This window comes from Octopus sinensis, linkage group LG6 (assembly GCF_006345805.1).
Source record: "Octopus sinensis linkage group LG6, ASM634580v1, whole genome shotgun sequence".
Classification (NCBI taxonomy): domain Eukaryota; kingdom Metazoa; phylum Mollusca; class Cephalopoda; order Octopoda; family Octopodidae; genus Octopus; species Octopus sinensis.
In genome coordinates this window covers 24,816,662-24,827,151 of record NC_043002.1, presented here as the reverse complement: position 1 = coordinate 24,827,151, position 10,490 = coordinate 24,816,662, and the positions used below count along the sequence as shown (strand labels likewise).

General features: G+C 36.3%; 1 protein-coding gene across 5 annotated transcripts; it reads left to right on the top strand.

Annotated features, from left to right (window-relative positions):
* Positions 1-2,761: 2,761 nt before the first annotated feature.
* On the top strand, positions 2,762-10,139 carry LOC115213019 (zinc finger protein 493-like). 5 transcript variants are annotated; one of them, XM_036503732.1, is made up of 3 exons: positions 2,762-3,290; positions 4,343-4,538; positions 6,899-10,139. In XM_036503732.1, exon 3 carries the CDS (start codon positions 7,071-7,073, stop codon positions 8,625-8,627), a length of 1,557 nt encoding a protein of 518 aa, XP_036359625.1. In that variant the 5' UTR covers positions 2,762-3,290; positions 4,343-4,538; positions 6,899-7,070; the 3' UTR covers positions 8,628-10,139. The 5 variants fall into 5 exon arrangements, with proteins under 5 accessions (XP_036359625.1, XP_036359626.1, XP_036359628.1 ...); XM_036503733.1 differs by lacking the exon at positions 2,762-3,290 and adding an exon at positions 3,690-4,095; XM_036503735.1 differs by lacking the exons at positions 2,762-3,290; positions 4,343-4,538 and adding an exon at positions 3,690-4,095.
* The last annotated feature ends 351 nt before the right edge of the window (positions 10,140-10,490 follow it).

Here is a 10,490-nt window from a genome sequence, read left to right as displayed (position 1 = left end):
AAAAAATCGAGAATAGCTGAAAGCTGAAATCATTCTAGGGAATTTTGGGAGAAAGGAAATACCCTGAAATAAATGAGGAATATAGAAAATGTATCGAAAAGGACAAATAGGAAGCTAGTAGCATCATATTTACAATAGAGAGAGATAAAAATAGAGAGAGGAACAAGATAGAGAGATAGATAATATACGGAGAAGATATTAGGGTTAGATCAACGCTTAAACGGTAATGAACTAAGGTTAGCGTCAAAATATATATCTAAGCTGCACATTTCTGAGATCTGAGTTTATCATCCGAAGCAAAGCAGTGAGAATCGAGTAGAGGCAAGGACAGAGCAAATGCTGGTTTATATAGAGATCAGGAGGACAGAGCAAACGCTGGTTTATATAGAGATTAGGGGTTTGGGGGAGGGGACGATTTGGTGTGTTAGATCGGAGATGGGGAGGGAGAGAGAGAGAAAGAGAGAGGAGACGCCACGAGGGAGAATTCTCTACGGCAGGACGTGGTTCGAAATAAAAACTTAATGAAACAGGAAATGCCGAAAAAAAAAACGCGAGAGAAGCTGAAAGCCGAAATCATTTTAGGGAATTTTGGGAGAAAAGGAAATACCCTGAAATAAATGAGGAATGTATATATATATATATACACATGTTTATATATATGTGTATATATATATCATCATCATCATCGTTTAACGTTCGTTCTCCATGCTAGCATGGATTGGACGATTTAACCGGGGATCTGGGAAGCCAGAAGGCTGCACCAGGCTCCAGTCTGATGTGGCAGTGTTTCTACAGCTGGATGCCCTTCCTAACGCCAACCATTCCGTGAGCGTAGTGGATGCTTTTTACGTGCCACCTGCACAAGTGCCAGGCAAGGCTGGCAACGGCCACGGTCGGATTGGTGCATTTTACGTGCCACTGGCACAGAAGCCAGTCAAGGCGGCACTGGCATCGGCCACGATTCGGATGGTGCTTTTTACGTACCACCAGTCCAGGGGTCCTGGCAACTGCCGGGTGCCAGTCATAGGATTGGTTCAATTTCGATTCCGATTTCGATTTCACTTGCTCCAACAGGTCTTCGTAAGCAGAGAAGTGGGGTTGGCATAGGTGCCTGTTGTCGGATGAGGTTCGATTTCCACTTCGCTTGCCTCAACAGGTCTTTGTGTGTCCAAGGGAGGAAAGACATGCATAAGTGGGCTGGACTCACTTGTCCTGCCTGGTCTTCTCACGCACAGCATATTTCCAAAGGTCTCGGTCGCTGGTCATTGCCTCGGTGAGGCCTAAAGTTCGAAGGTCGTGCTTCACCAACTCGTCCCAAGTTTTCCTGGGTCTACCTCAGGTTGACATTAAGAAGGGCATCAAGTCATAGAAACCATGCCAAGACAGGGATTGGAGCTCACTACATTCCTCCGGCTCATTAGATCTTGTTAAACCATCCGGCCCATGGAAGATGGATGTTAAATGATGACAATGGTGATGACAGCATACATGTATGTAGACATATATGTTGAGCTTTAGAAGAGGACTGATCAAATCGAGCAGGGTCGCAGTCATGGCTGATATCAGTGTCACACAAATGGCACATAAAAAGCATCCATTGCACTCTCGGAGTGGTTGGCATAGGGAGGGACATCCAGCTGAGGAAGGCTATGCCAAATCAGACTGGATCCTGGCACAGTTATATATATGTGTGTATATATATATATATATATATATATATATATATCTGTGTGTGTGTGTTGGACCTCATGGAGGTAAGGTGGCTGAGTTCCTTTCGAGTGTTTGGCCCCTTGGAGGCAAAGAGGTCAAGTTCCTTTTGAGTGTTGGGCCTCACGGAGGCAATGACTGAGACCTGTGGCATTATGTTGTGCTTGAAAAGAAGACACATCAAACTGAGTAAAATCACAGTCGTGGCAGATACCAGTGTCAGGCAAATAGCACCTGTGTCGTTGGTATGTAAAAGTACCCATTATACTCTCAGAGTTGTTGGCATTAGGAAGGGCATCCAGCTGATGAAAACCATGTGAAATCAGACTGGAACCTGGTGCAGTCTTCCAGTTTACCAGCCCCGTCAAACCATCCAACTCACACCAGCATGGACAATGGACATTAAATGATGATGATAATGATGATGTTGTTTTCAATTTCAATGATGTTGTTGGAATTTCTCATGAATCTTTGACAGATTCAGCAAGCAGAAGTTTCCATGAGCAGTTGGTCTTAAATTCCTCAGCCAAGAAGTATAACAAACAGGTAGTGCTAAGAACCAAACCTTGATGAATAGCTACCTGCACACTGAAGTCATTACTAATTCCTTCCTAGCTAATGACATTTTTGTATCAGGCTTGCAGATCCCTTACAAGCCATGTACATATGTTTTCTTAGCAATCACCAGGCTACAGCTGGTGGTATTCTTCTGCAGACTGACAAATGCTAGGTATAGTGGATTACTCTTAGCTACGAACTTATTTTGCAATTGTTATGCTTGGAAGAAGACATTGATGATACTTTTGATTTTGCACAAACCTGAATTACATCTCATCTAAGTGATTTTCTCTCAAGTAAGTTGTGCTGTAACTCTACCCCTTTCTTAAACTAGTCCAGTGGTTCCCAAACTTTTTCCAGGCTGGGTGTCCACTTAGCTCCCAGGCTACATTCCTAGCACCCCCTCCCACTCACCACCACAAACACAGCCCACTTTCTGAAGCAAATTCAAAACAACCATATTTTACAAATAAAACTTAACCTAATTAACCCATTATTTTCTTTTTTTTTATATTCATTGCCCCCTTTCGGCTACCTCGTTATCATCCCAATTTTCTTCAATGCGCTCCCACTGGATCTTTAACCACCCACTTTGGGAACCACTGATTATGCCAGTCATATGTTTGACACTCCAACTTGATTGACTCTGTGAGTGGCTATGTCCTACTTCACTAGATATTTTCAATGTCTTAGCAACTATCCTTAATTGTCCAGCTGCTTTCTATGAATTCATATCCTTAACTGTGCTACCAATTGTAAATCTGTTAAGAGCTGGTGCCTCTTTAATGCATTCTTACCATTTAGCAACCTCTTGTAATATTTCTCTGCATCTTTCCCTTTTTGTGTCAGTAAAAGCAAGTGCACCATTATCTTCTTGATTTGTAATAGTAAAACGATACAGGTGAAAAGTATGACTAAAAGATTATATCACTCGGACCTTTTGAATTCTCAAGCTTGGCTGCAACTTGGAATGTTTCTAGAGCTTGGCGACTAAGAATGTTAATCTCTTCAGAAGACATCATGAGGTAAGCCCTGATTCTTAGTGACTGAATTTTATAAAACAGTAGCTCTATCATTTTGCTGGAAACAGTAAAATATCGTTGTTACTGATACGAAAGGAAAGGATTCTATACCCAAAGCAACGGAGCAATCTTGCTGAATATTGAAGTTTAATGGCATGTACTAAGTGAATGAAATGTTTGAGATGATAATTTCAGGTTATTTTACGAAATAATTTCTAACTTCGACCGAGAGATAAACCAGAATTTTTTTCTTATTTTATCATATAAAACAATATATTTTATTTGAATATTATCTAAAATTAATATTTTCATTTTTTTTTTTATCTAAAAACAAAAAATTAAAAAAAATAAAAATTGATGATCAGTTCTAAAGTAAATTTGCTACTAATACTCACCACTAACTCTTTAGCTACCAGTGACCTCATTTTTCTGTCGCTTAATCTCCGGTCTTCGCAAAAAAATGGTATTTTGAAAAATTCTCTCGAATCTTAACGGGGAAAAAAAGGCTTATTTAACGATCTATGTTATTCTACCTCTTAATTAAAAAAAAATTCAAAGTTAACAACAAAACTCGACCGCACAAAAGAAGCCGGCCTATGATTACCATAAAAGAACAAGAAACAAAAAAACAGCATCGCTACCACAGGAAAGAAATTATCTGCCTGACAAATTAACAAACAAAGAATTCCCGGACTTCATCATCTAATATATCCCTCTTTGAAAGAGAGAAGGATGTTATTTGAAGGAAATATGACGACTGTATCTTGTAAGTCGAACGGTTAAAGCTCCCACCAGGTTCAGGTGAAAGGTCAGATATTCCTTCTTGAATATCTCATCCGTTGTTGACAGGAATCGTTATTACTTAGTTTAGCCATGTGCTGGCAATGATCGCTTACTTTTGTCTTCTTTACCGGTCAGCCAGACCGTGTTACACCACCTCTTTGGAATCCAGTCGTTTATGTGTAAATAGTGAATATATTGTTCTTATTGTTGTTTAGCTATTTTCATCTTTGATCAAACACATTCCAGCCTTGACTTTCTCATATTTTTCCCAGGTATAGACTATCTAGCTATTTCGGGAAATACACGCTACCATCTTATTGTAATTGCTAGCCAATGTTCCGTCCCTATTTCTAAGACAATAGGGGTAGATTTGGCTGTTATTTCTTGCACGTAGAAGTTCCCTCGGTACTTAAACGATGTGTTATTTAAAAAGAGAAAGAAACTGAGACCAGAAGAAGCAGTGTTGATGTAAGATATCTTTTGTCTGATTTATTTAGCATATATAGTTGTTGTGTTAGTAGTTTACAGATGTATTTTATTGTTATCTATGTTTCGGTAATGCGTTTTGTGAAGACTGACATTTTAAATGTTATATGAGTTTACTTAAACAGTATCAAGGGATTGCCGTAGATGGTAATTGAGAAATGTAAACACTCTTGAAACTATACTACAATACTGGAAGATCGGAGGTCTAGTTCGAATGCTTATAACTCCGCTAAAACACTCAAGAACTACTAACAATATGTTCTCAAATTTGTGCTCCCTCAATATAGTGGACTGATTCGTAAGACTTGATTCATTGGTGTGAGGTACATCTATCTAAATGGATGTGTACAGCTCTTGTGAAATATATATGAATTATTCACCCACCAACTTATCAACAAATACTGTGTGGCCTATAATAAAGTCGGCTCGATTCTTGAATGATGTCTGATGGCCAGGGATTGACTATGATAAAAAGAAAATCTGCCCCTGGGGAAAGAGTTACTGTATTAGTTTCTTTGCTCCGTGCTACTGATGTTGCCCAAGGAAAAGGCAAGGATCGATTTAGTTTGCATCAGTAGAGTTGCAAACGAACTTAGAACGTAAATAACTAATCTAAATAGCTGTCTCTACGGGCACAAATCAGAAATTTGGAGGGATTAGTCGATTAAGTCGACAACAGTTCTTGGCTAGTAGTTTATTTTATCGACGAATAAACGATAAAAAGTAAAGTTAACGGTAGCTGAAAATAAAGAACCAGTACAGATAACGCAAGGCATATTTTGTCCAACTTGCAAATTCCTCGCCCTGAACTGGCACTTTATTTAGGTTAAAATCTAAGTAGACATCAGAAAAAAGGCATTCCTTCGATATAATTCGACAAAATCAAAACATTTCACTGGTATTTCCGTGGAAGAAAATGACAGTTCGATTCTGCTTTCTGCTTGGAAATTTGCGGATTTTACATACACACATGAAACAGGTAAAAACAAATATGAAAGGCTTTTTTTCTTCAAGTTTAAATGAGACATTGCTGGCATAATTTCGTTATATATATATATATATATATATATATATATACTCCACAACCCACGGAAATACCCGAAGTGAATGTTTTTTATTTTGTCGAGTTATATCGAAAGAATGCCGAAAAAACTGTTAACTCCATGAAGATGTACATATAATCATGTTAAATAAATACGTTTGTGTCTAGAACTGGTGGGAAAGAGTACTCAATGCATTCCTTGAAGTTTATGCTTATAATCAAACTAATTCGGTAACTGCATGACTTTACAACTTCACTCACTTGTAAAGTACATTTATGATCTTTTAAATGCATTTCGTTAACTATATTAATTATAAAAATTAACTAGCAGAAAGCCTCCAATGCCATTTAATGGAAAGGGCCACAATGCATTTCTGCCAGTTTTGTCTATTTTGTTGCCCATTCTTAATGTCCTATCTGCATTGCATTGTCTTCAGTCAAGTGGGCCTAAGTTTTTCCCTCCTTCTGGTCCTTTGACAGTCCGTTCTACTACTTGGCATATTACCCAACCTTCAGATACATTATCTACTTCTCATTTCTTCATCTGTGTACGGCACTTTCGTTGTCTTGACCCATTTTATTTCCTACAAAATCATACCATTTGATCTCCAAGATTCTTTGTAATGCCTTATTCTAAAAAACTCTATTACCAATAGTTTGGTTGTTATGTCATGATTCCTTTCATATATTAAAACTCTTCTTGCTAGTGACTTTCACAGTTAAATTTTCGTATGACTCACCACTGTTAGTTTTGCCTTCTTAAATTATTTAGCATTACAGTATGTTAAAATAAAAATAAGATAATACCATAAATTATTAAGCTTTGGAATCCTTGATGCTTTGTATGACTATCTAGCTTGGCTTCATCATGCATCTGCGAGATCTGTATCTTTACAATTTTCATACACTTAACACCATTAATTTTTAGTTTCATTTATCTGTGGTAAATAACAGTTCAACTTCAAAGCTACTTGTCCACTAACTCTGAAATTCTCACTGCCCATACAAACTTGCTAGTTTGTCTTCATATCTTCCTCAAGATTTGTATTTCCGCAGCTCTTACACATTTCCTTGTTTTATGAGATGATGTTTTAGAATTTATATTGACTTTGAATTTCAAAGAAAAGCCAATGAATTTGTACTTAATCTTACACATGTTAAGAACTTTTTTTTTTTGCTGTACCATTAGTTTTTTAAACTGGTTTCCTATTAAATATTATCCTGCTATAGATATTCAGTTTTATATTACTGAAGTTATTATAGTTAACTCCATGCTAATGTCAGTTTTCTTATATTTCAGGAATTGTTTGTATCATGAAAACTATTTCTAAATGAAGATGGAATCATTGAACTGTGTTAACTAAAATATACACTGCAGAATTTATAGAAAATTGAAAACTTATCTTGTCTGTTGAAAGTACAGTCATATTGTAAGTATTTAAAGTTGCATTGTTAGAAAGCATAACAGTATAATGGAAGACTCTATGGTTGATGCAGAAGAGACAAAATACTACTGTGAGATTTGTAATAAAAAGTTCTCATGCATTTCACATTTTGATTTACATAAGCAGCCTCATACTGAAGAGACACTATATCACTGTAATATATGTAGTAAAACATTTATATCTAATACTTATTTAAAGTCACATAAACTTGTTCATACTGTAGAGAAACCATACAAATGTGATGTTTGTGGTAAAACTTTCAAAAGAAGTCCTAACTTAAAGAAACATAAAATTATTCACACAGGAGAGAAACCATTCCACTGTGAGATTTGTGATAAAACTTTCTCTCGAAATGGTGCTTTGAAATACCATCTTTTAGTTCATTCAGGAGAGAGGCCCTTCCGCTGTGAAATTTGTGGTAAATGCTTCTCAAGTAAAGGTGTATTAAAACAACATATAGTGCTTCATACAGGGGAAAAATTATACAAATGTGACTTTTGTGACAAAGCCTTCTCCAGAAGAAATGACTTAACAAAGCATAAGATGATTCACACTGGGCAGAAACCATTTTTTTGTGAAATTTGTGGGAAAATGTTTTTCAGTGATTGTTACTTGAAGAAGCACAGAATGATTCATACTGGGGAAAGTCCATATCATTGTGACATCTGTGGTAAAATATTTGCTTACAAAAGTATCTTAATGGACCATCAACTTGTTCATACAACAGAGAAACCATATACATGTGATGTGTGCAGCAAATCTTTTAACAGACGTTCTACTCTAAAAAGGCATATCATGATTCATACAGGGGAGAAACCATTCCACTGTGAAATTTGTGGTAAAACTTTTCCAATTAACAGTGGATTAAAGCAGCATATGTTGATTCATACTGGAGATAAAATATATGAATGTGAAGTTTGTGATACATCATTCCCTAGAAAAAGCGATTTAACTAAGCATAAAATGGCTCACACAGGTGTGAAACCTTATTACTGTAACTTTTGTGGTAATACTTTCTGGGATAACGCTGATTTAATAAAGCATAAGATGCTCCATACACAAAAGTGTGATATTTGTGATAAAGTATTTGCAAAAAGTCATAATTTAAAGAGGCATAAAGCCCTTCATACTGGAGAGAAACCTTACATCTGTGAAACTTGTGGTAAATCTTTCTCGTGCAATGATTACTTGAAGAACCATAGAGTGGTTCATAGTGGAGAGAGACCATTTAGTTGTGACATTTGTGGTAAATCATTTTCATTAAAATCAAACAAAGATAGACATAGAAAGGTCCACACAGGAGAGAAACAATACTACTGTGAAGATTGTGATAAAACTTTTTCAGAAAGTTCTACCTTGAAAAAACATAAGTTACTTCATTCAGGAGAGAGGCCCTTTCAGTGTGAGCTTTGTCCTAAATCCTATTTGTGTATTAAAGACTTAAAGAAACATTATGTAACTCATACAAGTGACAAAACACACAAATGTGAAGTCTGTGGTAAAGCTTTCTGGTATAAAGGTGACTTAAATAAGCATTTCATAATTCATACAGGAAAGAAATCTTCTTCAACCACACCATTTTAATTTTTGTCATCCTCATTGACGTGGTTTTCTTACAGTACATTGACATTTTATCTCGATTCATTGCTATCTGGTCTGTGGGACCCACATTCTGATATTGGTTTCGAATTTTAGCGCAATGTCAGCGGTGTTAGGAAGAGGGCAAGCTGATTGCATCAATCCCAGTCCTCAAATGGTATTTATTTTATCAACCCTGAAAGGATGAAAGGCAAAGTCAGCCTCAGTGGAATTTGAACTCCTAACATAAAAACAGACTGAAAGCCATTAAGTTTTTTGCCCAACATGCTAACAATTCTGCCATTTCACCATCCCACATTCTGATATTACCTCTTCTTTCTATTCTCCACTGTCAGCGCATGGAATTTTCTCATCCAATATATCCTTTTTAAATAACATCACTGACCCAAACCTGTGTAGTTGTACATTGACTTGATTTATGCTGCTGTCCTCATCCATATGCATCACATGACAAAACCAGCACAGTCTGCTCTTTTGCGCACTACATCTAATTCCTCTTATGCTTAACTTTTCTCTCAATATACTTGCACTCTGTCACACATGTACATTGACATTGCACATCTAGTGGAGCATACTAACTTCATTCCTCTCTAGCTTGCTCATGTCCTCTGTATTCAAGGCTCATATCTCTCTACCTTATAGTATTGCTGTTCTTATACATGCATCATACAACCTTCCTTTCACTTGGAGGAAAGAACCTTTGGTTGCCAACAGACAAAAGTTCTCTCAGCTTTCTCCATCCTGTTCTTATTCTAATGTGTGTGTGTTGTACTATCAGTAGGAGTAATTTTACCAATAAAATTACACGCTAGTTAAATTTTGCTTCTTTTTTTGTTATTATTAATTAACTAATTAAACAATTATCTAGGCCATTTCTTATTCAATCATCTAATTAGTTTGCTTGAGTTTTTTTCTTACCATCCACTTCTGGTCTGTTACAGCCACAAACGAGATACATTGTTTTTTCTTCAGTACTTTTGAATTTTGTGTGTTTATGGGTGTTCATTTGGATTTAAGTGGTATTTGTAATCATTAATTTTGCTGTGGAGACTATTTATGAAAGTGAGGTAGAGTTCTACACTCGATATCAATTAAAACTGGATCTTTTCCTAAAACAATGTCAATGACTAGATAGATATGAAATAAAAAAAAACATTTTACCTCACCAGATTTGATCAAGGCAGACTACCTACCATAACCTCAACAGTAAAAAAAAAAAAAAAGAACCCCACTGAACAAGGGTAATATAAACTGACTCAGAGAGTTTGGAACAATTTACAGTACAAACTTTTTCAATTTTCTTTCTGCTCAATCTCATTGATATTCAAAGTTTTCTTTGCTTTCTGCAAGACCTTAATTTTCAAGGAATTGGACTGATGCAAGAAGACATGCAGAAAATAACCTCATCTACCATAAGGCCATGCTCAAAGCAAGAAAAATTTTGAAAGTAACTCTTTTACAATATTTTAAAATCAATAAAAACATTTCATTTTCGTGTATAGGTTGATTCATGACAATAAACCCATCCAAACTCCAGAAAACTATAATTGGTCGAGCAAGGTGATCATGCATTGAAAGGTGATAGATTTAGATTCAACTACAAATTACACATGAAAAATGGAGCTGTCATCATTATCAGTATTGCTGGAGATGTGATCAGCCTCTTTGTGGTTTGTTGGAATAGAAGACTTAGGCAATGTTTAGAAGAGAATCCCTTAACTATGATTAAACGGATCTTATATATAGACTGTATAAATCTTCTAGTTAAGGCCTCACAAAACAATAGCTATAAACTCAGAAAGCTTCCTGCTTTTAGTGAGCTCCATTCATCTGAGTTACAATAGACTA

Bases quoted from the DNA above. Each gene is read 5' to 3' on its own strand.
- LOC115213019 (XM_036503732.1), top strand. From the start codon at position 7,071: ATGGAAGACTCTATGGTTGATGCAGAAGAGACAAAATACTACTGTGAG.